At 42.8% G+C, this 27,635-nt stretch overlaps 1 protein-coding gene across 2 annotated transcripts in view; it reads right to left on the bottom strand.

Moving 5' to 3' along the window:
- bcar1 (BCAR1 scaffold protein, Cas family member) overlaps positions 1-27,635 on the bottom strand; it is a 114,781-nt gene that overhangs the window by 39,114 nt on the left and 48,032 nt on the right. The window contains exon 1 of one of the 2 annotated variants that reach the window (XM_062390316.1): positions 16,173-16,520. The exons of the other annotated variant lie outside the window; for it this stretch is intronic. Coding sequence (XP_062246300.1) covers positions 16,173-16,184 — 12 coding nt within the window. The 5' untranslated portion in view covers positions 16,185-16,520. Of the gene's footprint in view, positions 1-16,172; positions 16,521-27,635 lie in introns of those variants that run through there. 2 annotated transcript variants of the gene reach the window in all.

Below are 27,635 nucleotides of genomic sequence, written 5' to 3'. Positions count from 1 at the left end.
GTTAAAGGTAAAAACTAAAACTCCAGTCAAACCAAAATGGAGCCTCTTAAACCATAACATATATTTGTAGTCTGTGCATTTACAGCTTGATAGCATCACATGCCTCAGAGTATTTTAATAATACACAACTAGCTTAACTTATCAGAACACTGATGTAGGTGGATCCAGTGTTAATTTCGTTGATGAAAACGATGACGAAATATAATCGTTAACGACCCTTTTTCCATGACGAAGACGAGACGAAGACATAATGAAAACGCATCTTTGAAAATAAAAACTATGACTAAATCTATTTTTAACTTTCGTTGACGAGAACAGACGAAAATGTTGGTGGTGGACTAAGTCACAATAATTTTTTTTAACATCATCGTATCAGGTCGTCATAAAGTATCAGGAGCGGGCGAATGAGTCCGTGTGTCTGTGTGTGTCTGTGCGCTCCCAAATAGCGCACAGGTCCCGAGGATCCGCCCTCCCGCCCCGCTCACTCGCTCAGAGACACAAGATCAGAGCTAGTACACGTGAAGAAGCCTCTCAGTGACAGACTGCTTCTTAACTATGGAAACAGTGAAAACACAGAGTTTCTCTGGTCTCAGCTGATCAGAGATCAGCGCCTCAGCTTCTTGATCAGAGCAGAAGCTGCAGTTGGTTTCTACCGAGCTGCAGTTTCTGTGTTTGCCTCCAGTCTGACCTGCTCTCACTTTTTGTTTTCACATTTAAAACTAAATATATATTTTTAAGCTATTAGGCTGCAGCTATATGTTTTTATATAAAAGGAGTTTAATTTGGCTATTAAATGTGACTAAAACTAGACTAAAATGGAGTTTGCTTTCGTCGACTAAAACTAGACTAAAATGTAATTTGTTTTAGTCGACTAAAACTAGACTAGAAGGATAAAAATGACTAAATGTGACTAAAACTAAAATGCATTTTCGTCAAAAGACTAAGACTAAGACTAAATCAAAAATAGCTGCCAAAATTAACACTGGGTGGATCCAAACATTGTTAGTATTAGCGGCGCCACTTTCCTGTTTGTGGGGTACTGGTATTGGCTAACATGGTTACACCAAAAGTTCACTGCACCCTCAGACAGCAAGTGCTGCTTTAAAGCAAATGAGGACTGGACATCAACCATTTCCATCTGAAGGATGCTCTCATCAATGCAAGACATTCCCTCTTTTGCTTTTACACAGAAGTCTGCCTCAGGTTTGATGGAGAATGGGCCATGAGCAAACTGCAGTACTTCAATAGGAATAGTGAATGATGCAGTGTAAAAACTGCATATGCAGGGCCACGGCTGCCAACCTGGCCACCAGCCCTTTCACTCTACCGATCATAGCTGGAGCTCCATCCGTAACCAACAAGCAGAATTTTTGTATATCCAGTTCATGCTCATTAAAAAGCGTGAAAATCTTTTGGAAGATCACTTCACCTGTAGTGTGTCCCTCCAGCGGAACGAGCCCCAGTAGTTCCTCCCGAAAGAGCACTCCATCATAAAACCTCACATACATGCACAGCTGGGCCAGGTCAGTACAGTCAGTCGATTCATCCACAGCGATAGACATGAACTCTGCTTTTCGAAGGTTTTTCCATAAGCTTCCCCGCGACATCTGTTGCCAATAGCACCAGGCGCCGGAGAGTTGATGTGTCCGAGAGAGCTTCTTGGTAGCGTTAGCTAGCGCATGTGTTTCAGTGGGCAGCCAGACCAGAGCCATAGTGAGTAGTGGGTTGCGGCAACCAATTCAGGTCTCATCTCATCTCTCATCTCATTTTCATCCGCTTATCCGGGGTCGGGTCGCGGGGGGAGCAGCTCAAGCAGGGGGCCCCAGACTTCCCTTTCCCGGACCAACTCTGACGGGGGGATCCCGAGCGATCCCAGGCCAGGGTTGAGATATAATCTCTCCACCTAGTCCTGGGTCTTCCCCGAGGTCTCCTCCCCACTGGACGTGCCTGAAACACCTCCCAAGGAAGGCGCCCAGTGGGCATCCTTACCAGATGCCCGAACCACCTCAGCTGACTCCTTTCTAAGTAAAGGAGCAGCGGCTCTAATCCGAGTTCCTCACGGATGGCTGAGCTTCTCACCCTATCCCTAAGGGAGATGCCAGCCACCCTTCTGAGAAAACTCATCTCGGCCGCTTGTACCCGTGATCTCGTCCTTTCGGTCATCACCCAGCCCTCATGACCATAGGTGAGGATAGGAACGAAGATCGACCGGTAGCTCGAGAGCTTTGCCTTGCGGCTCAGCTCTCTTTTCGTTACAACGGTGCGGTAAAGCGAACGCAATACCGCCCCCGCTGCTCCGATTCTCCGGCCAATCTCACGCTCCATAGTACCCTCACTCGCGAACAAGACCCCAAGGTACTTGAACTCCTTCACTTGGGCTAAGGACTCATTTCCTACCCGGAGTAAGCAATCCATCGGTTTCCTGCTAAGAGTCATGGCCTCAGATTTAGTGGTGCTGATCCTCATCCCAGCCGCTTCACACTCGGCCGCCAGCCGATCCAGTGAGTGCTGAAGGTCACAAGCCGATGATCCAATGAGGACCATGTCATCTGCAAAAAGCAGTGACGAGATCCTCAGACCACCGAACTGCAACCCCTCCCCACCACGACTACGCCTCGATATCCTGTCCATGTATATCACAAACAGGATTGGTGACAAGGCGCAGCCCTGGCGGAGACCAGCATCCACTAAGAACGAAACTGACTGGCTGCCGAGGACGCGAACACAGCTCTCGCTTTGGGAGTACAGGGATTGGATGGCCCTGAGGATAGACCCCCTTACCCCATACTCCCGCAGCACCTCCCACAGTTTCTCCCGGGGAACCCGGTCATACGCCTTCTCCAGATCCACAAAACACACGACCGGATGGGCATACTCCCAGGCCCCCTCCAGGATCCTTGCGAGAGTGAAGAGCTGGTCCGTAGTTCCACGTCCGGGGCGAAAACCGCATTGTTCCTCTTCAATCTGAGGTTCGACGATCGGCCGAACCCTCCTTTCCAGCACCTTGGAGTAGACTTTACCAGGGAGGCTGAGAAGTGTGATGCCCCGGTAATTGGCACACACTCTCTGGTCCCCCTTTTTGAACAGGGGAACCACCACCCCGGTTTGCCACTCCTTTGGCACTGTACCCGACTCCCACGCGATGTTGAATAGGCGTGTCAACCATGACAGCCCCTCAACACCCAGAGCCTTTAGCATTTCTGGCCGGATCTCATCAATCCCTGGGGCCTTGCCACTGCGGAGATGTTTGACCACCTCAGTGACCTCCACCAGGGAAATTGACGATGAAACACCATCAACCTCGAGCTCTGCCTCCAACATAGAGGGCGTGTTATTCGGATTCAGGAGTTCCTCAAAGTGTTCCTTCCAACGTCCGACAACCTCCTCAGTTGAGGTCAACAGAGTCCCATCCTTACTGTACACAGCTTGGATGGTTCCCCGTTTCCCCCTCCTAAGGTGCCGGATAGTCTTCCAGAAACACTTTGGTGCCGACCGAAAGTCCTTCTCCATGGCCTCTCCGAACTTCTCCCACACCCGCTGCTTAGCCTCCGACACGGCAGCAGCTGCAGCCCTTCGGGCCTGTCGGTACCCTGCAACCGAGTCAGGAGTCCTCCAGGATATCATATCCCGGAAGGCCTCCTTCTTCAATCGGACGGCTTCCCTGACCACCGGTGTCCACCACGGTGTCCGAGGGTTACCGCCCCTTGAGGAGTCTAAGACCCTGAGGCCACAGCTAGCCGCCGCAGCTTCAGCAATGGAGGCTTTGAACACCGCCCACTCCGGCTGAATGCCCCCAACCTCCACAGGAATGCCAGAAAAACTCCGCCGGAGGTGTGAGTTGAAGATACCTAGGACGGGGGCCTCCTCCAGGCGTTCCCAGTTCACCCGCATTACTCGTTTGGGCTTACCAGGTCTATCCGGAAATTTCCCCCACTCCCTGATCCAACTCACAACCAGATGGTGGTCGGTTGACAGTTCCGCCCCTCTCTTTACCCGAGTGTCCAAAACATGCTGCCTCAGATCAGATGACACGATCACAAAATCGATCATTGATCTTCGGCCTAGGGTACTCTGGTACCAGGTACACTTATGAGCACCCTTATGTTCGAACATGGTGTTTGTTATGGATAATCCATGGCTAGCACAGAAGTCCAATAACAAACGACCGCTCGGGTTCAGATCAGGGAGGCCGTTCCTCCCCACCACGCCTCTCCAGGTGTCTCCATCATTGCCCACGTGGGCGTTGAAGTCACCCAGCAGAAGTACGGAGTCCCCTACTGGAGCCCCATACAGGACTCCATTCAGGGTCTCCAAGAAGGCCGAGTACTCTGAACTGCTGTTTGGTGCATACGCACAAACAACAGTCAGAGTTTTCCCCCCTACAACCCTTAGGCGCAGGGAGGCGACCCTCTCGTCTACCGGGGTAAACTCCAACACCGCGGCGCTCAGCCGGGGATTTATGAGTATCCCCACACCCGCCCGGCGCCTCACGCCCTTGGCAACTCCGGAGAAGAATAAAGTCCAACCCTTATCCAGGAGTACGGTACCAGAGCTGAGACTGTGCGTGGAGGTAAGCCCCACCAGATCTAACTGATAGCGCTCCACCTCCCTCACAAGCTCCGGTTCCTTTCCCCACAGCGAGGTGACGTTCCACGTCCCCAGAGCCAGCTTCTGCCGCCCGGGTCTGGTCCGTCGAGACCCCTGACCTTCGCTGCCACCCATGTGGCTGCGCACCCGACCCCAACGGGTCTTCCCACAGGTGGTGGGCCCATGAGATGAAGAGAGGGGGGGTGCCACAAACTACGAACAAACTACGTGGCACCAATTCAGGTGCGTAGCATTATACACACATATACACATATATGAAAATTTCAGTTGAAACGGAAGGTATTTCAGTTGAAACAGAAGGTGATCAAGGACAGTTATGTGAGGAGGGGGGGCTTGTAGCAGTGTTTCGGTTGCAGTGAGGAAGGACACACGGTCTGAAGCGGAGTGACCCGGCTCAGCCCAGTCCTGATGCGGCTACGAGCGCTAGGGCGGGTCCCCTGCTGCTCCTCCGGTACCGGAGCGACGGGGACCCGCTGCGGGGACCCGCTGCCCGGCCGGCCCCCTCTGGGAGCCGGTCGACCCCCACGCGGTGCTGGCCGGTCACGTCGCTCCGGTGCAGGAGGACCAGCCGGAGGACCAGTGGGGGCCCCAGCACTCGTAGCTTTATCACCGGGAGGAGCAGGGTCACTCCGCCTCGGACAGGCTCTCACCGCGTGTCCCTCCTCTCCGCACCCGAAACACTGCTCCGCGGAGCCCACAAGCATTTCAGTTGACCACGCCGCGGTGCCGGCCGGCCCCTCAGGGGAGGCCGGTAAGCTCCACAGGCTTCACCGTCAACATCTCCGCGGAGCAGGCACGTGCACAGACATTTTGGGGGGCAGCGGCTCAAACCCCCCAAAAAGGGCACCCATCGCCCAAAATTATTTATGAAATTAAAAATAATAATAATAATAATAAATAAAAAACACAGTAGGATATTTCCAACTGATATATTTATTTTTGTTAACAAACTAACTCAAATTATCAAATTGAATGAATAACAGGCAAAAACAGACAAAACAAGGCCATACTGAATAACCAAATAATATGTTGGGGTTAGAGTTCGTGATGTACTTTGGGGGCTTGTGAGTGCCACGGAGCATGTCGGGGTGACATTCTCACAAGAACTCAAATAAATGCCCTGTCAGATATCAGAACACATTTAGGGGGAATTGATGAAAGAAAGAATCATTTTTATTCTTAAATATTGATGAATGAAGAAAAAATTTGCTCCAGCAGAAGGGCACTTTTCTCATCCAGGGCAATAGGGCCAGTGCTTGAGCATCACTAGGGGTGTATCTGTGCATGTGCCTGCCGCGGAGCATGTCGGGGCGAAATTATTACAAGAATTCAAATAAATGCCCATCAGTTTGGATGATTTGAAATGGTCATTTATTATCACACTAGCATTTAATTATCAGTGCAAACAATTACGCTTCACTGAACTGTAAGTAAAGTACAAGAAAGTTAAAATAACAAAACCTGTCATTATTACTTGTGAACGAATATCATTCACAGTTATATTCCACAATACTATGCAAGAGCATTTCAGTTGTGTATATGAGCACATTTCACTATTGTGTATGAGAGCTTTTCACTAGTGTGTGTGATAGCTTTTCAGTAGTGTGTGTGAGAGCATTTCAGTAGTGTGTGCGAGAGCATTTCAGTAGTGTGTGTGAGAGCGTATAGTTTTTCAGTGGTGTGTGTGAGAGCATTTCAGTAGTGTGTGTGAGAGAGTATAGTCTTTCAGTAGTGTGTGTGAGAGCATTTCAGTTGTGTGTGTGAGCGTATAGTTTTTCAGTACTGTGTGTGAGAGCATTTCATATGTGTTTGTGAGAGCTTTTCAGTAGTGTGTGTGAGAGGGTATTCTGAATAATGTCCCTCACGGCCCCTCATAGTTACAACTGAGGAGGCTTTACTACTGGAACTGCTTGTGTTATCAACACTCTTCTCTCAACTATTTTTCACAATGTCCTGAAATTCTTTAACTTTCCAGCCAAAAATAAATATAAGCCATTATTATTATGAATAATAGGAAAAAAATCCTCGACTAGTGTTAGTGGCTTTAACATTGAATATGTGATATTCAAATGTCAAAAGAAATTATTAAAATTTCAACAAGGAACATTCAACTAGAATTATTAGAAACAATAGCAATCTTTTAGAGAAACACTATGGCGACTTAAAATGGTAGTTCCTAATAAGTAATTATTAATTAACATTTAATTTATGAGTAAATAAAATTTCACCACAATGCACTTGTTTGTAAATACGGTTGAATGTCTACTCCGGTGGCAGACTAGTGGAATTGAATTCAAACCTTTGGCTTGATTGAAAATTCCAAATTCACTTATTTCTGGCGTTTTCCAAAAATGAAAAACACATTAACATTGTATAAGTATGAATTTCTGCCAACTGTACTCTGCCTCACACGGGCTGCACCATTTATGTTGTGCAATAGTGCTTAAAAAGTGTTACCATCGAATGGTGTGCCTTTAGGCATTCAATAAATTTCAAAATAGAATATAAACATTAATATTTAAAATATTAATATTAGATCATGGGATGAGGATCAGCACCGCTAAATCTGAGGCCATGACTCTTAGCAGGAAACCGATGGATTGCTTACTCCGGGTAGGAAATGAGTCCTTAGCCCAAGTGAAGGAGTTCAAGTACCTTGGGGTATTGTTCGCGAGTGAGGGTACTATGGAGCGTGAGATTGGCCGGAGAATCGGAGCAGCGGGGATGGTATTGCATTCGCTTTACCGCACCGTTGTAACGAAAAGAGAGCTGAGCCGCAAGGCAAAGCTCTCGATCTACCGGTCGATCTTCGTTCCTATCCTCACCTATGGTCATGAGGGCTGGGTGATGACCGAAAGGACGAGATCGCGTATACAAGCGGCCGAGATGAGTTTTCTCAGAAGGGTGGCTGGCGTCTCCCTTAGGGATAGGGTGAGAAGCTCAGCCATCCGTGAGGAACTCGGATTAGAGCCGCTGCTCCTTTACTTAGAAAGGAGTCAGCTGAGGTGGTAAGGATGCCTACTGGGCGCCTTCCTTGGGAGGTGTTTCAGGCACGTCCAGTGGGGAGGAGACCTCGGGGAAGACCCAGGACTAGGTGGAGAGATTATATCTCAACACTGGCCTGGGAACGCCTCGGGATCCCCCCGTCAGAGTTGGTCAATGTGGCCCGGGAAAGGGAAGTCTGGGGCCCCCTGCTTGAGCTGCTCCCCCCGCGACCCGACCCCGGATAAGCGGATGAAAATGAGATGAGATGAGATGAGATGAGATATTAGATCATAACTTTGGTTGGTTAAAGTTCTCGCGGGGCACCACCCTTCAAAGAAGGGAAAAGAGCCAATTTATTGAATAAGATCATAAGATCAGTCTCATTTAGATCTAGTTCAATTAGAACTCTCAATATTTTACTATTAAAGATTATATAATGAACAGTGAAGGTTATGGAGTTCTTAACAGTGTAACGGTTGGCAAAGTTCACTTATGCAACATTAATGTCAGAACATTTGTGAAAGAAGAACATTTATTATGAACATTATAAATTATAAAAAAAACAAATTACTAAACAATCGAGCTAACTAACAAAGAGGTGTAAATGAGTATGTGTGTATGCAAATAAGGGGCTCTCAAAATGGTGGTTGACCAAAAGAGTAACGCCTTAAGATAGCACACCCCCCCCCCCCCTTCTGAAATCGTTTACGACTGGTGGTGGGGGTAGGTTTAACTAGGTGGAATGATATGCGTGTCTGTGTATATGTTAATCAGATAATGAGAGTCAGAGAGAAAGTCTGTGAAGAGCATATCTAACACTAACTTTCAAAAAACTTGTTGCCACAATATCACACCACATATCAAACTTATTAACAATCAAAGAATCAAATAAACAGTCTTGCTTAGCATGTATAATGATATGGCCAGATTGTTACCAGTCCGAGGGAAAAGGAAAAGATGTTGCGGTTCAGTTTGCAGTTCTGTGACGTCTCCGGTGGGTCGAATGGTCTCTGCCATTGTGTCATCCATGTTCTCAGCTGTTTGCTCCGTTAAATGTCGGGTGTCGAGGGTAATTTACGTATTCTCCACTCAAACATATGTGGAGAATACGTAGCCCCCGCCCCTCTCTCTCTCTTTTTATCTTCATGACTGCTTGTGTGGGTGTAGTGGATGGGCAGAGGGGGACATTTAAGAATGTGGTCGGTAAAAGTGGTAAAATTAAAACTACCATATTTCTGTGTGACATATCTGACATACATTTCACACAGTCATAAGTAGACCCTTGTGGCCATGGTAGACGATGTAGTAATGCACCCCCATCAAGGACATCCTGGACATTACTGCTGGGTTGTCTTTGCTGCTGCCCAATAGATTTCCTGAGGACATCGACAAGAATGGCCTTGTTTGAAGGATGATTAAAACAAAGCAGGCGGGTGACTTCAGAGTTCATACTCTAGAACAGTGATGGCAAATCTTCACAACGGTCTCTCACTGCTACAAGCCGCTGGAATAACAGCTGTCGATCCATCTTTTAGTATGTTGTCCTGGACACCTCATAGAAATGATTTATGTTGAAAAAAATTATTTTACAATAACTACTATTTTTGGGCTTCAAAATGAATTACTTTGCCTGGACTATAAGTTTTTTTGATGTTTATTATTGAAGTAGCTCTGTGAGCCAGATGGTAATTTTACATGTCTTTATTGTTTATACATTTTCACAAACTCATTAAACTTCGTCAAAGTTGACATCTCTGCTGTGGAGTTTTTGGAGAGCCTGTAGCTGGTTGGATAGCTTGTGCCAGAGCTAGCGAAACCTTCACAATGTCAATCAAAGCTTTTAAATTTGTTTGAGAAAAATACAACACGAAAAACCTTTAGTGTGCCGAAAAATAAGTGGCTCACCAAGATCCCTGTCCTCAGGTTGTGTTACCTCACATATGAAGCAGTAATAATTTGTGCTTGTAACGTAAGGTAACTTTAAGTTTATACAGCCAATTATTGCTATATAAGTTTTTTTTAAATGGTTAATTCTTTGTTTATAAACTTAGTTTGACTCCTGAAATCATATATAACCATAACCATATATTATTTTTTTAATTCTTGACTGGTTGCACAATCCTTTATATTACAAAATATCATGGTCTGATATACATAAGGGGCCATTTTTTAAAGAATAAGAGCATAAAAAACTAATTTATAATTGTAATTAGAACATAGATTCACAAAGGTGATAGAAAACATTCGGGAAAGTTGTGGTTGAGCTAACATGATGAATTAAGGACATGAGTCTTAATAAACATGTGTGCGTATCGCTGTAAAGCCCGGGTGTGTTTCTGAAGCAAGCCCAGCCTTTTAGTCCAACTTACTACGGCATTCCTATGCTTCCACGCAGCAAACACACAACTCTCCTACCACTTCACATTCCAGAGGTGTCACAACACACACACTCAGATTCTTGCATTTCCTCACAAAGATGAGCCACCCTCTACTTCTTCCCTACCTCTCCTTCTCATTCAGTCTGTCCTTCCCTTCCCCCTCCTTCTTTTCCTGTTTTGGCTTGTAAGACTGTTCTTGAGAAATAGTTGTGGGTGCACAGCTGCTTTATACAACAGCGGAATTCAATTCAATATTATTTGCATAGCACCAAATCACAACATACATACTGGTATATCCCAACATATTTTAAATAGTGAGGTCGAGATCTTACAAAATTACCAAGAAACTCAACAGTTATGAAAACACTTAGGGAAGGGATCCTGCACCTAAGGGAACATCTATAGTACGGTACTGACATTCAACATCTAAAGGCCCAGAGTAGGTGGAGGCCATTTAGTATATATTAGTAATCTAACTTATAGTAATTAGACTAATTATAGTCTAATGTTGCTTTGAGGGTCTAGTTTTGAAACAATAATACAGTTCTGAGTTAATCCATGGGAATTTTGAATTCATCATTTTGAACATAAAAGGGGTACACTAATAAAATATGGAAAAACCTATTACCTTACCAAAATCTTATTGTTTGGTATTTTTAAGCTGAATATATAGATAGATGTATTTCATTGATCCTAATTTGGGAAATATTTGTGTCAAATCAGCATGACAAGGGCATTATACATAGAGCAAAGAACAAATGAATAATTACAAAAAACGACAAAAGAGACAAGCTTGCAAAATTGTTCTGCGAGATGAGCTTTTTAAGCCTTTTTAGCCCGCTGGTGCTGAGAAATAAAACTATTTCTTGGTTTTACAAACAGCCCAACCATTATGTGTCCGGCTAAATACAGGTTAAGGCTCCTGCTTTAGCAAGTAATGATCCCAGCTGAAGAATGCCTGCCCTCAAGCTATGAGTAACAGCAGGAACAACAGCAGGGATTGTGTAGCCCTAAGCACAGGGTAGACTCAAGCAAGCGTAGCTTGAGAGTTGCTTAATGTGTTGACAGACAACCCTGGTTGGCTGGTTCCTCTCTTTCACATGGAGGGAGTGGAACATTCACAGTTCATTTAACTGTGTTGGAATATATTAATTTTTAAATGCTTCAAGATCCAATCATCACCAATGCGTGATTCAGGAAGAGAGCCAACAAGATACAAATTGAATGGACACATTTATTCAATCATTGTGTAAGGTTTATGGATTGATTTATAATATCAGCTCATACATTGAGAAACACATTCTGCCTAAAAGCTAGAGATAGTAATCCTGTAAAAGCTAGCAAGAAAAGGCAACACTTTGAAAATATGCAACTGTTACATCCCACCCCCTCCAATCGGCCCTCTCAGGAAAGCTACTTCTCCAAAACACGTGGGCACTGTCCACTTATCATGATTCGCTCACTAATTTCTAACTATCACCTCTGCTTTAGCTGTGTATGTCTAGAGTTCTTGTTTATTATCAACCCTACCTTGATGTATTTCCAAAGAAATATTAGACAGCCTGCTAAGAAATATGGCCATCTTAGCGATATTTTTACAGTGTAGCCTATGAAATGAGCTGGACCTCTGCTTATTTCCAATGAATACAGTCAAAACACAACCCAATTGTGTTAATTCACTTTTGCTTGATGTCAAAATACCTCCAACCTACTACACCCACACCCAGGTTAATTTAATTCGCAGTCAGCCACACCCTAACATCACAGTTTGCTATATTAATCATTTATTTCTTTGAGTTACTGTGGTTGTTGGGGGAAGTCCCTTCCTGGTGGCAAAAGGTGTGGCTAAGGACTCCTTAATCCTGGAGCCAACTCATCAGGCTGAACCAAGTGCTGCTATATCAGGGGGGGTGTGCTGAGTTAGTTTGCTTTGTTTTTAGTTTCAGTTTTTGTCCATCTTGTTTATCTTTTCTTTTTTATTTGGTTTGGCCAAACCTCTATTTATGTGGCCTCATGTCTCATCGCCGATGGTCAGTTTGTTAAGTTTCCACGGTCTTTAGTTGTTACATTGAGTTTAGTTATCTTTTGTTTACCTCTTTTATAAGCCTAGTTATTACATTTTTGGTTTATAAAGTTTTTTGTATTTCTTTGAGTAAATACAAATCTAGGTTATTAATTGAAATCCAATCACATTCATGTTGGGCAGCGCCTGCACCAAAAACATTAAAGGTGTATTTTCTAATGGCACACATCCACATACTCATCAAAACAGCAGCATATAGGCTGAAACTCACAGGATGTTGAAGGAGATTTTTACCAACAGTAAGAGGCCAGAAGCAGAAAGGGAGGAGAATGCTGCCGGAGAAACAGCCAATAATAGGCTTATACCCACAGCCTATCCTCAGTGACTGAGAAATGATGTTAAACAATTCAAGCAAACTCAAATTTATACTGAGTTATGCATTGAAATAGATGATGAAAGCAATCTTAACTCCTATGAGAGAACGCAAATCAGAGAGAGAGCCTACAGAGTTTTTGTGTACTTTCTCTGCCTGACCCCTTGAATAAAGGCCGCAGAAATCCCGGAGGAACTGATGTGAAAACAATGCAGGAGATCCTTTGCAAGCAAATGGCAGTGTTGATGATGTTTCTAACACCCGACAGACGTAAAAATAAAAAAAAAAGCTTTATGAGTTTACCCAAATGCTCAACACAGCGGGATGCTCTCTGCACTGACACGTTCACAACTGCAAAAATGCTCCGCATAATCCAGGCGATAGATGGGGCAGCCAGATGAGCAGGCAGAGACAGGAAGTGAACAAAGTGGACTTAATAGTTTCAGTTTATAATTTGATATTGACTTGTAGTGTTGGACTGTAGACACACACATGAACAAGAGAAAATAGGTCAGTGAGATTTGTTGCTGTGACCTGACCATGCCACACTGTTGTTGACATTTTGCAGCACCCATGATCATTTTGAAAGATAATTCTGCATACAGCACAGTCAATCTTTCTAGGGAAGCACTCTGACATGTTTTTGAGTGAAGAAGATATGCTGCGAGATGAAAGTAGTTGAAGAATGCATGGGACCTTTATCATTATGTGAATTCCATGCCAATTGTGGTTTGAGTCAGTCCCCAACAGGGCTAAGCCTTGTCTCTCTGCACTAGTCCAACCCTCAAGATGGCTCACTATCTGCCTTCAGACATGCACTGACACTCACATTTCAGGAGAATATCTGATTGAGCCAATGTGAGAATACAGCAATATTTTCCTGAGAATTAAATGGGTTTGTTGAAGAGGTGTTGATGATGTTTCTAATACATAACAGATGCACAACTAAATACAAAACAAAATAATACAAACACAACTGTTGTTCAAATGTGAAAGACAAAGTCGTGATGACATACCATCCCCAGGTGCGTATAGTAAATTTAATATTTAATTATTTCCCCTATTTTTTGAATTTCTATATTTATACTTGAACAAATAGGCCACACCATGTTGTATGTGTAAACCTGCAATAAAACCGGATTCCAATGTTGCGCAATTCATCCATCATCAACTGTTCTTGGTCTCCCCCTGCCCTCTCCCTTCTCTTCTGTCCCACCTCTCCTCTTTTTCTCTTGTCTCAACTCACCCCAACCGCACACTGGTTCTGGTTCAGTTTTCCAGGGAGTTTTCTCTCCGCAGTAGCCATAGCGCTTGCTCATTGGGGGAACTGTTAGGTCTCTTACTATGTAAAGGGCCTTAAGGGCCTGTGTTTCATTTATGTTATGATTTGGCTCTACACAAAAGAAATTTAATTGAATATATGGATGTTACAGCTCCTTAAGAGGGACATTTTATGAAAAACTCACTTTTCAATGGTTTTGAATATCATTTGGGCCTCTTTCCTGGCTATTAATATCACTGCAGCTCAAAAATTGATTCACTGCCAATATAAACAAGCCATTCAGATTAGGGAAATCATTGAATTAGATCGCTCTTCTCTCTGAATCTGCACCCAATCTCCAGCCATAAATTCAGAAGTATGCCAACTTTCACCTTTTTAAACAAGCTGAACTTTAGAAATCTAGGGAGTCTAACACTCAAAATAGTTGGCTACATTGCTGTGGCTAAGGGGTCAAGCGGTCCTCCTCCAACCAGAAGGTCGGCGGCTCGATCCCAGTCTTCCCCATCTGCAGGCCAAAGTGTCCTTGGGCAAGATGCACTATACGTTTTTTTTTCATTTCCAATCCAATTCCGATACCTGGATTAAATTGGTTGTTTTGTACGATGCGACACATCCTCCAGCCCCTTACACACATTACAACTGGCAGTCTTTGATATCTGAGTTTCAAGTTTGAAAGATCTCCAAACAAACGACATGTTGAGTTAGGTAACCGCTTTCTCAGTTGCAGCCCTTCTTATTACATTATGGTTCCGGTCCAGCTCCGCCTTTAAAGATATGAGGACCAATGACTATTTTTGAAAGAACTTTGTAATTAACTCATGAATTTGTGCCCAAACATTTTCGGATATGGCCATAAAATGTAATTATTACAAATTCATAAAGACGACTATAAAATCTGGATCAGAACGTTCGAGGAAGCCGGTCTGATGTCCGATAATTGACTTGTGTAAGGAGCGGAACCCGATGACAATATTGGATCGAACCCATGTCTAGTGACCATCTGTCACATATCCTGCCTGTTGCAATCAAGTTTTACCATTTTACGCAGGTGTAAGGGAATCTACAGAGCTCCCGAAGGAAACATAGAGAATTCTTTTTAAGGGTTTGGTTTTACCTCAGAACCTGATTTTAACATTACACATGTCTTTAATCAGGGAAAACAAGCAATAACCATGTATCACAGGGACAGATTAACACAAACTCAGTCCAATTGTTGTTGAGTGTCAGAGCCTTGATGCTAAAAAGATATATTTTCCACAAAAAGTAAAAAATTGACTTTACATGAGAGTAAGCTGACACAACACGGTGGTGTTATTTAGTCAGTGTTAAGCTCTGATACAGCCATCTCTGAGTTCCACAATAGTTTAATGTTGTTTTATTGCACACTAATTACGGGCATGTAGTTACTTGTATACACAGCAATCTGCTCCACAGTATTTCACTGTCTGCCACATTCCTGACTGTAGTTGCCCCAAACACGCACACACAGTGTGGTATTACATGTGCAGTGAGCCAAAACTGATGTAGAGGCCTTTCACACAATAACAGGGAAGGACTGTTTCTGGCTGTTTCTTTGTCTTTCTATCATTACTATTTATCTTCCTAAAGTGTACCCCCTCCACCCCTCTTTGACTTACTAAATCACTTTCCTACTCATCCAGCCTCTCTTTCTGCTTGTCTTCTAATGTAGCATTTTTCTCTCTCAGCCAACCAATCTGTCCCCTGGCCATCAAACCTAAAATTTTTTCCACTTTCCTCTGAGTCAGCACAAAGACAAACCAAGCCACTGCCTCCCTCTTTCTTTCTTTCCTTCCGTCTTAACTCCCTCCTCCCAACAAGCAGATAGCAGACCCAAACCCGAACAGTTAACTGTGATGAGGGCTAAGGCAATCTGTTGCGTGTTCTCATCTGTACTGCAGCGATGTATTCAGATAGCAAAGTTTAAGAGAAAACATGCACTGTATATCATTTGGATTCAGTAAGGAAAGCTCTCAAAAGGATTACAAGCAGCAAGTGAAAAACTTTAACTCAATTTTATATGTGTTTCAACAAGGAAGGTAACATTTTTGCTTCAAGTATTCAAATGTTACTTTGGATGTTTTATCTTCTAACATTTGTATATTCATTGGCCTCAAAGTCTTCTTTTTCATTGCACATGAGAGGGCAGTGAAGTCTCCTGTGTGAACTGACCTTAAACCTTTAGCCCCGAACACACACACACACACACACAAAATCCCCACATATTGCTACAAAAGGTAGAAATCCGCAGAGGATAATGTTGACTCGTTTCCCTCTCCTCCCCCCTTCTCGTTTTTATTTTCTTCATTCTCACCCCCCTACTCAATTCATGCACAGCTTGGTATAGCAGGTCCTGCTTTAAGTCTCTCTCTCTCACACAAACACACAGCACACAAATTGAACCCCAGAGGATGAACGAAAAGACAAACGCCAAAGGCAGTGTTATGTACATGCACACACTGAAATATCTATCCTTCTCACACACAAACACACGCATTCACTCACCAGATAGTTCATTTTTCTCCCTTCTGCAGCAAGACAGCTGTGTGTACTCCAAGGAAGGGCAGTATCTCAGCCCCTGTGACACACTTTTCCGACTAGATTCCGACTGGTACTTAGAGTAGATCCAAAAAAAGTCCCCTCTTTCACCCGCCAGCCTTCCTTCCTATATCCTCCTGTCCTCCCTCCTTTTTCTTCTGTGTCTCTTCTATTGTATCGTTCAGTCTTGTTTTTTGTAGAGAAGCAGATCAAAGCACATTATGCCTCCCCATGATCTCACACAGCAAGAATGAGACTGCCACTTGGCCCATTTACTTCAGCCCTGCTCTTCCCTTCTTTCTCACTGGGTGTCTTTTTCCCCCTCCCTCTCTCTTGCAGCGGAAATGAGGGAGGAGCGTGTAACCTAACACATCACTTCCTTTGGATCTTGTAGTCTCCCTATCAAGTCTAGCCATTGGCCTTAGGAGCTCATGCAAATCAGCTTTGCCCTTCCAGTGTAACCGCCCCCACCCCCTAAATCTCTCTCTGGGTCCCCCTGGCTGTGAGAGGCTGTCAGTGTGTCAGGATGCTTTAAGGACACACTCACACAGTGTGCACACATGATTATAAAGCATTATTACCATTCTCACTGCCTTTAAACTCAGATTGGTGTTTCTTTTTTACACTGCCTGTAGACATTGTAACTCATCTTGAAGTTACAGTCTTGCTTTGGTTGGGTGTTTGTAGCATGCCAGCGCTTTTTATGAAGTTTATAATGATCTTGCTTTCGCTTCTGTTTTAAACTGTACTTTGCAATAGTTCAGGCTGAGCAGTTTTTCTCGCTTACTGCCATCATCATATTATAATACATCTATAGTTTTTTTAACATGGTCCCTTTTGTTTAATGTATCAATTGTAAGTCCATAGTGATTTAGGAACGGGTTCATTAGAACATATTTTTCGTCGAATTGTCCGCTGTGATCCATGCACAAATGCGGCTCCGGAGGCGGATCACAGAGTGTTATGTGCAATGCAGGACCAATATTTTTGTTGAGTGCAATGGGATTATGTGCAATGTCGTGACCTGATGTTGTTCTAATTAAATTGTTGTTTTTACTGTTACTGTGGAGTAGGGTTGCAAAATTCCGGGAATATTCAAAGCTGGAAACTTTCCAAGGGAATTAACAGGAATAACAGGAAAAAAATGAACATTGTGTGGGTAATTTATACTAACTGTATTAACCTTGTCATACACAGACATAAATATAAACATTTTGTTTTTTCATAGGCTGATTTGAGCCCTGAGGAGACTTGAAATATGCTTCTGCATTTTTGTGTCATTCTTAACATAGGTCTTTGCACAGTATTTGCAAATGTGCACGTGGCATTGTTCTGTGGAATGAGATGTGAAAAAAGCTTGTAAAAAAACACTAATGCAATGCCAGAGATATAACTAGTTAGCCAAACAATTGGAATCGGCTTTAAAATATTTTACAATTGATGGAGAAATTAATAGAAGTAGGCTAGATGAACTGATGAACAATCCTCAATCAGCATGCTTATATATTTTCCCCAGTAATATCATCGTTTTCAACCGGACGGCATTGCAGGGGGTCTGCGAAATTCGCTTTGATATTTCAACACATTTCCAGATTACTCTTGAATTTCGTGAAAAATATCTATAATATGAAAATATGTCTAAAATTAAATAAAGATGAAGAGGGAAACCTTGAAACTGGCTTGGGGCTAGAAACTGCCAGTAGTTTTCCCCTGGGCATGTGTGTTAAAGGTAGATTTAGAAGAGCGGTTGAAATAGGTAGAAAAACTCTCAGGAGGTCTTGGAGATGTAGTTTGTATGATGGGAATAAAAGAGTTTGTAAGAAGCCCAAAGGGGCAGAATTAATAATGAATTTTTTTTTTTAATGAGACATAAATTGGCATAATAGCCAAAACAATGAATTGCAATAACAGTCAACTTTACCACATTTGTGACATATTCTGCATTACTTTGTCATCTTACTCTTCAGTTGTAGCCCTAGCTTATGTTGATTGTTATTGATCGACGTTACTTTAACGTTCTCTCAACATGTCAGATACATGTCCGTACATTTAAGTCATGAACGTTATATATTGATGTACATATGGTTCTGAGTTGCAGTACATGTTGTTTTCAATTCTTAAGCATCTGAAAATTAACCGTTTTTGTTGTTTTTTACACAGATTTTTCTAGATTTGTTTGAGCTTTTTAAATAAAACCAACATGGAAAACCAAATGTTAAAACTTCCTTCTAACCACATGCACGCACGCACGCACACACACATAGGCACGCGGGTGTGTAGGCTCATCAGTGGGCCACGGATTATTTATTAATTCGCATATTTTTATTTCTTCAAAATTCCCCAAAATTCCCAAGCTTAACTTCCAATGGAAAGTTTCCGGAAATTTACCGGACATTTTCCGCAACTCTACTGTTGAGGCATCGATCTGTGCAGCGCGAGTCCAAGATACATTTCCATACAGGAATATAAAATATATCTTATGGTACTGACACAATACTACTAACACTAGTTCTTCTGTATCTTCATAGAAGACCTGCAGCTCCTTGTTTCATCAGCCCCCGTTTCGATCTCTCACACGCTTTGCGCTGACACACACAAAAACACACAAACAATGCCATCAGACACATCTTCAAACTCAGATTAGGTTGAAAAAGGATCACTCGCGCACACATGGATACATGATTATTTGCACATGGAGCATGTGATTCAGATCCAAACACAAGTGGTCACAAGACATACATTCAGGGCAAATGTTAATACCAGGTCTGAACATGGCCACACACAGGCCGTGAAGAGGCTGTGCAAAACAGGGTCGCACATTTTGAATATTTCTTTATCGATTAATCTAGCGATTATTTTCTCGATTAATCAATTAATCTGACTAATTTGTATTACTTGATTAATGTAGTTGTTGAAGTAGCCTTGTAGTTCTATCAATGTCTGTATGATGTAAAATACTGACAAATAAAATAAAGTATAATTCAAAAGTATTTCAACTGTTTATTGTAATTTTCACACTGAACCGAAATGTACTCTAATAATAACATATTTTTTTCTCATTTCAACTCAAATAAAAATAAAGGGCTTTAAAAAAAGGCATCTTAAAATATAGTGCTTAACTATAGAAAAACTTACTAAAAAGATTGTAGGTTATCACACAGAACAACACACTGGTAGACATGGATTAGGGCTGTGTCATTAAGCAACTACCAAACCCCATGAGAACAGAATGAGCCACCAATAACCAATTAGTCCAATGTATAATTAATATTTAAACAGACAAATTCAACTACGGGAAGAAAAAGTGATGGTGTTAGAACATTATTCTAGGTTGGTTTTGGAATAGAAACGGCCCCCGACCAGGCCAAAAGACACTCCACCAGCATTGTCCGCCGTCTGCTCTCTGCTGCCTGCTCCCAGAACAGGGCTTTGTACTCCTTCGCCACTCTTGCCAGCGTCATCTCCGCCTGCAGGTCCACGGTTCAGGCTGCGTGGAGACCCATGGTTCAGCTTCTTGTCCAAGGACACTTTGGCATCGGCTGGGTTTCGAGCCGCCAACCATCAGTTGAAGGACGACCACTTAAGTCAATCTTCACCTCAGCCATAAAAAAAATTCTACTATCATCGATGTACTGTGTCTGTGTTCTGTTCTGCACTTTGGGTCTGCCAGAAGAAACCGACAGGGTGGAGGGAAAGGTGGAAGGTGCACCACATTCATCAAGGAAAATAAGGCATTCAGATTTGTCCGAAAGGGAAAGAGGAATGAAATATTCTAGCAGGGATATAGACAAATGAAGTTTAACACCATAAATTACAATAACCCATGCAGAAAGCTAGAAATCAACAAACTCAAACCAATACAAGGACAGACTAGGAATCATATCTTTCGGTGTGGGGATTTTAAATCAAATAGCACATTGTTGGGTTGGAGACTGAGAGCCACAAATGGGGAAATAATAGAAACACTATTTGAGAATTGTAATTTGGTAAGTATTAATGATGGGAGAGGGAGAAGGATATATGAACACCAGATTTGACACTGCACATCCAATTTCTGGAGTTGAATAATCTTGAGTAAGAGAAAAATTTGTGAAAGGGTAAATGTTAAGGGTATATTTGCGCTGTAATATTTCCGTGTTCATTCACTGGGTGTTGACCAGAGTGACTCACCACCTCTCCAGTTGTTGATTCATATTTGGTTTTGTTCCCCCACTTCGCATTCTTCATTTTGACTTCGTTGTTAGGCAGGTATTTCTCAAACTATACCTTTATGTAACGCGATGAGTAATTATTTGTTTATATTTATCCTAAAATTAATGTTTGAGAGTGTATTTTTGAGAGTAAAACATATATCATCACACAATATCATGTCCTTTTTTAGCCAAGACACGAAAACATAACAGCAATAACAATTTTGAAAAATTATTCTAAATAATTATTTTCCTCCTCCCCCTAATCACTATCTGCTTCCTCATCTTGGAAGATCAGATGAAGGGCATCTTACACAGTATGTCTATAGTTTCCTTTAACTCAGTCACTGAAATGGCAGCTCACTTACCTTTATTATATTATGACACCACAACTCCTTTTTTGATCGATTTATTGATCTCAGTAAGCTCAGAATAAGTATCTTGTAATTTGGTTATTTTTGGATTATTTTGATAGATTGCTCATACTTGCAGGTGCAGATCATGTGTCTGTGTCAATGCAACCTCTGACCTCTGTATAACATCTGTTCCTTATGTGCACCCTTTATAAAAGGTGCATCTCAATAAATTAGAATATCATGAAAAAGTTTGTTTATTTCGATAAATTCAAAAAGTTAAACTCATATATCATATAGATTCATTACAAACAGAGTGAAATATTACAAGTGTGATTTTGGTGGGAGGGAATAAAAGGGGTTTGGGTTGACTGATAGCCAGGCTAGTGCCATATAGGCATATGGGTGTGTGGAAAAAAGGGTTGGGGTTGACTGGTGATGACTGGCTAAGTTAAGGTGCCTCATCTGTTGTTGAGCCAATTTAATGTTTTTAGATAGCTCATATTTGACTATTTTTTCAAGAACCTTTTTGTTTTAGTAATTCCTACTGGATATTCAATCACATGGCCTATTGTTGGACTACTTTATTCTGGCGCTTACTTTGTGTGACTCGTTTAGGCCTACTTGGCCTGGACTTTTAATTGGCCTAACTATGCATTGACGTGGTTTCATGTGCAAGCCTTCAATAAATATAATAATGTAATTAACAGTTTACACTTGTGTTATTTATAGGAAATGTGTTTTGTTGGCACTTAGTCTATTTGGTTGCATTTCTAATTTATAAATATAGGCTACTTGCATTGATAGGAAAATGTTACGTTTTTAGAGGATAACTCTCTCCTACTTAGGCTATGTAATAGTAAGCCTCATTGTGCCGTTATTTTGGTGCCAATGCAATTTCTTATTGATGTGTAGGTAATCTGGCCCCCTCACGTCTTGCTAGAAAAAAATCTGGCCCCCTGTCCAATTTCACCCTGGCATCCCTGGCTTAGAGCTCATGAAAACCCAAAATTCAGTATCTCAGAAAATGTGAATATTGTGAAAAATATATATTTCGTAGAGTCACGATGTCCCCCTCTAATCAGCTAATCAACTCAAAACACCTGCAAAGGTTTTCTGAGCCTTTAAATGGTCAATAAGGCTGGTTCAGTAGGCTACACAATCATGGGGACATTGACACCCTCCACAATGAGGGTAAGCCACAAAAGGTCATTGCTAAAGACGCTGGCTGTTCATAGAGTGATGTATCCAAGCATATTCATAGAAAGCTGAGTAGAAGGAAAAAGTGTGGTAGAAAAAGGTAGACTGTTGCTCAGTGGTCCAAAGTCTTCTTTTCAGATGTAAGTACATTTTGCATTTCATTTAGAAATAAAGGTCCCAGAGTCTGGAGGAAGAATGGAGAAGTACAGAATCCAAGTTGCTTGAAGTCCAGTCTGAAGTTTCCACAGTCAGTGATGATTTGGGGAGCCATGTTATCTGCTGGTGTTGGTCCACTGTGTTTTATCAGGTCTTAAGTCAAAGCAGCCGTCTACCAGGACATTTTAGAGCGCTTCAAGCTTCCCTCCGCTGACATAATTTATGGAAATGCTGATTTCATTTTCCAGCAGGACTTGGCACCTGCCTACCCTGCCGAAAGTACCAATACCTTTTTTAAGCTTGATTGGCCAGCAACTCGCTTGACCTGAACCTCATAAATAATCTATGGGGTATTGTCAAGAAGAAGATGAGAGACACCAAACCCAACAATGCAGACGAGCTGAAGGCCACTATCAAAGCAACCTGGGCTTCCATAACACCTCAGCTGTGCCACAGGTTGATCGCCTCCATGCCACGCTGCATTGATGCATTAATTCATGAAAAAGGAGCTCAGACCAAGTACTGAGTGCATATATACACTCACTGCCCACTTTATTGGGCAAACCTATTCAATTGATTGTTAACACAAATAGCTAATCAGCCAATCACATGGCAGCAACTCAACGTGGTGAAGACAACTTGCTGAAGTTCAAACCGAGCATCAGAATGGGGAAGAAAAGGGATTTAAGTGACTTTGAACGTGTCATTGTTGTTGCTGCCAGACGACCATCTCAGTATTTCAAAAACTGCTGATCTACTGGGATTTTCACGCACAACTATCTTTAGGGTTTAGAGAGAATGGTTCGAAAAAGAGAAAATATCTAGTGAGCAGCAGTTGTGTGGACGAAAATGCCTTGTTGATGTCAGATGTCAGAGGAGAATGGGCAGAGCGGTTCGAGATGATAGAAAGGCAACAGTAACTCAAATAACCACTCGTTACAACCAAGGTTTGCAGAATACCATCTCCGAACGCATAACACATCGAACCTTGAAGCAGATGGGCTACAGCAGCAGAAGACCACACCGTGTGCCACTCCTATCAGCTAAGAACATGAAACTGAGGCTACAATTCACACAGGCTTGTTTGGAAAAGATAGGAAAAAGTTGCCTGTTCCGAAGAGTCTCGACTTCAACTGCGACATTCAGATGGTAGGGTCGGAATTTGGTGTAAAACAATATGAAAGCATTGATCCATCCTGCCTTGTATACATTCTGTCTTGTATCAACGGTTCAGGCTGGTGGTGGTGGTGCAATGGTGTGGGGGATATTTTCTTGGGACACTTTGGGCCCACTTTTGAACGGTGATCGCACGGCAGGTTTGTGAGTGTTGTGCTCTCCACGCCCCCCCCCCCCCCCCGCTCGAGGGGCCCGTAGCAGCTACTAGGAGCCCCGTATAGTAGGGCAGATAACAGCAATTTTTCACTGAAATTGTGCAAAATGTGATACAAGCACCAAATTTGGCATAGTGGTTCCCAAGGGTCAACTTAACAAATCTGCCAGACGTGCCATCAAAAAATCCAAGATGGCGGCCATTTTTCAGATGGACGCCAAATGCGTCTGCCGAAAATTGTTTCGCTCATAGAAATGGATGTACTTGATGGATTTCAATGATCTTGGTGTCAATTTCTATGTTTTCCTGCATGCTGATACAAATTTTTATACTTTCAAATAACACAAGTGACTAACTTTACACTTTTTGGCTCTTGAGATCATTCTTTATCTGCATTTTCGCTTGCCTGATGAGCGTTTTGCTATTTTTTATGATAATACATGAAGCCATTTTCTAAAGGAGTGATTGTCGCACTACCGTGGCACACAGGTGACAATTACTGCTGTGAAACTCAGCATGGGGTTCAATGTCAGCTAAGGAGGAGTGCATCTCATACTTAGTATCCCAAATGTTGTTTAACCCTTGTGTGGTGTTCATGTTTTGGTCACCCAGCCAATGTCCGTGGGTCTGGTGGACCCACCGCATTATTCGGTCTTCAATCAATACAGCTACAACAATATATGTAAAAACACTTAACAGATGTTAACTTTATCCCAAAAACAAGCAATATAAACAGCAAATATGGTTAATATTTGTCATTTACCCCTGTTAAATCACATTCATGAATAAAAGTGCTTTTCGTTTTTTGTGATAAAATGCAATTAAACAAAGAAACAAAGAAACATAAATAACAATCAAGATATGATTTGAAAAAATGAATATGAAACAAGGTTTTTCATCAGTATTGAACTCAATTAGAAATTGAACACACTCATGTCAGTCTACACACAAGCCCCAATGAACAGATACAGTATCTATAAATTATTTTTGAAGAGAGAAAATCTTTGGAAGACAATGAAGGGGAAGAGTTTAGAGAATATGAAGATCATGTTTCTGTCAATTCAGAGTCTGACAGTGAGTTTGGGTTAGAAGAGGAGGAGATTGACCATCATCCAGCTACGTAAAAGGTAATCTGCAGCCAGTCCCAAATCCAGGCAGAGAGTGTGACTTGCAAGAATTCTTCAAGTATGAGAACCAGTCAGCACCTGCATCTCTCAGTGACAATGACAGGCTTCGTATGTGCCAGAAGTCACAGCTAACTGAAATTCTTCAGGCACTGGTGACATTAGCTGACAGCTACCAGAGGGAGACACCATCATCATTGATGGATCAGCGCTCATCAATTCCCTGCCTCCACGCAGCCCAAAGACTTTCGATGACTATGCAAAAGAAGACATCCTTCCAAAAGTGGAATCCTTTGGCATCAAATTCAAGCGAGTCGATGTCATCTTTGATGTGTACAAGAAGTTTAGTTTGAAACCTGAAACCAGTTCAAAAAGAGGTCAGGGGATCAGAAGAAGAGTGACTGGTACCAGCATGACCCCAACAAACTGGAGAAGCTTTTTGCGGGATGACAACAACAAAACTGAGCTCTTCCACTTTCTCGCAGATAAAATATGTCAGGCTGGAACAACAAGTATGGTCATTGTGACAAAAGGAGAAGATGTCATCAGCAACACAAACAAATCCATCGATGCTGTGGCCCCATGCAGTCATGAAGAAGCTGATACCCGTATATTTGTACATGGAAGAGATGCAACTGCAGAGGGTAGCAAGTCACTTGTCATCAAAGCCAATGACACTGACGTGGTCATTATAGCAGTATCTAAGCTGCCATCCCTGCAGAGGCTTGGTCTTCAAAAAATGTGGATTGTCTTTGGGCAGGGAGCCAATGCTCGATGGATACCAGTCCATGAGGTAGTTTCTGCAATAGGACCAGAGAAAGCCAGTGGGATCCTGTATTTCCATGCATTCACGGGCTGTGACGTGGTCTTGTCTTTCCATGGGAAGGGAAAGAAATCTGCATGGCTAACTTGGGAAGTTTGTGATGAGGTTTCTGAAACCTGTACAAAACTCAGCAACTGTCCAAAAGAGGTTTCTGAAGATGACCTGCAGAAGCTGGAGAACTTTGTTGTTGTCATGTATGACAGATCAAGTGCAGCCACCGGTGTTGACAAGGCAAGGCTGAATCTCTTTGCCTGTAAGCAGAGGTCCTATGATGCTATCCCACCAACCAGTGCAGCCTTCATGGAACACGCAAAACGCGCCGCTTACCAGGCTGGTATCATATAGGGTCAAGCAACAGTAACTAATCCAGAAGTTGTCAGTCCTGCCGACTGGGGATAGAATCGGAACGGAGACATATGCCACCTATTGCAGCCAGCTGTTAGGAACTGGCCCAGTGTTCCTGCAAGAAAGGCTGCAATCGGATATGCAAATGCTTTCGTTCAGGGCTCACCTGCACTGCACTATGCAGCTGTGTATGTCAGCTGTAGTGATGCATATACAGCAGTGAAAGCTGGTGCCAGTGTGTGGGCCACTGTAATAGTTTGCTATGGAAGGACGATTTTTACAGTATTAAGGGTTTTTGATCATATTTTTGATTTTGTTGAATAACATGTTCCAAATGTATCCAAAGTACATTAATGCAAAATGTGTATATTTAATGTTTATATTGTGTAAATAAAGTATTAGGAGTATTATTTGAGGTGTTATGTTGTTATTTTATATAAAGTGTTCATTTTCTACCATTTACAGTATTTTAATGCTAATGAAAGTAAAAAAATTAGATTCAGCATGCAAGAAAACATAGAAATCAACACCAAGATCATTCAAATCCAACAAGTACATGCATATCTTTAAGCAAAACCATTCTCGGCAGACGCATTCGGATTTTTGAATGGCACGTCAGGCAGATTTGTTAAGTTAACCCTTGGGAACCAAATTTGGTGCTTGTATTATATTTTGCACGATTTTTCTATTATCTGCCCCACTAGTAGCAGCTACTACGAAACCCGGTAGTAGCTGCTATGAGCATCGGTAGTAGCTGCTGTAGCTTGAAGTTAGCTACATGCGCCCGTAGCAGCAGCTACGAGTGCCGGCTGTAGCTGCTACGGGCGCCGATCGTAGTTGCTGTAGCTTGAAGTTAGCTACACGCGCCCATAGCAGCTGCTACGAGCTCTGGTTGTAGCTGCTGTAGCTTGAAGTTAGTTACGGATGCTTGTAGTAGCTGCTACGAGCGCCGGCCGTAGCTAACTTCCAGCCCAGTGCTGCCGTGGGAAAAAATCAGCGGCACAGTACTAACGGGAGGACACGCGAGCGGAGGGGGGGAAAGAGCATGGAGAGCACAACACTCACAAACCTAACTTCCAGCTACAGCTGTTGCTACGGGCGCTCGTTCAAGATACAAGTATGTTGTTGTCATAATGTGCGGGACTAGAACGATTATTCATCACCAGCCCTAGTTTGGGGAAATGTGTCCTTGTATCCTTGTATGCATGACAGTAGTACAAACATGAATAACATTGCTGCTTTTGGTGTTCAGGCAAGCACATCTGTTCACGGTGCTAGGCTACATCACGTAGCATGCCAGACGGACCCAACAAAGATGCGCACACATGGAACGCAGCTTTCTATGAAAACACTGCGACCTCACTACAAAAGTACAGGTTTGTTTACCCTCAGTTAGTTCGTCATGTCATCGATTGTGTCTCCGTGTTAAAGTTGTAACAGCATCTCATTTGTTGTGACTCCATGGATACTGAATGTCTGTTTTATCATAGGCACACAGAAAACTGTGCTGCACTGATTTTGGTGTTGGGACCTAAGCTGTAAGAGGCCTCGCTTTGAGGAGGGAGGGGACAACCCAAGTTGTTTAAAGTATGGACTTCGGAGAGCCACAGGATGCTACCTATGATCCTGATGACTCGATCACAGTCTTGACTGAGTAAGCAGATCTGACGTGAGTGACTCAATATTTAATCTAAACATTCCAATAATCAGATGGATTACCATCCTACACTTTTTTAGCTGTTGCAGGCTTTTGGTGATATCTTTGTCTTTCTAATAGAATGGAATCTTCCAACCCTGTTCATTAGACACCCACATATATTGTCTATGAAAACTGCCTCCTGGAGCTGTTTGAGGAGTGTCCTGTCTGTCGGCGGGGGACAGATGAAATATATAAGAAGGGCGAGTGCAC

This window comes from Platichthys flesus, chromosome 6 (assembly GCF_949316205.1).
Source record: "Platichthys flesus chromosome 6, fPlaFle2.1, whole genome shotgun sequence".
In the NCBI taxonomy this organism is placed as follows: Eukaryota; Metazoa; Chordata; class Actinopteri; order Pleuronectiformes; family Pleuronectidae; genus Platichthys; species Platichthys flesus.
Note: the sequence above shows the minus strand (reverse complement) of the source record. Positions and strands in the feature narration are given on the sequence as shown.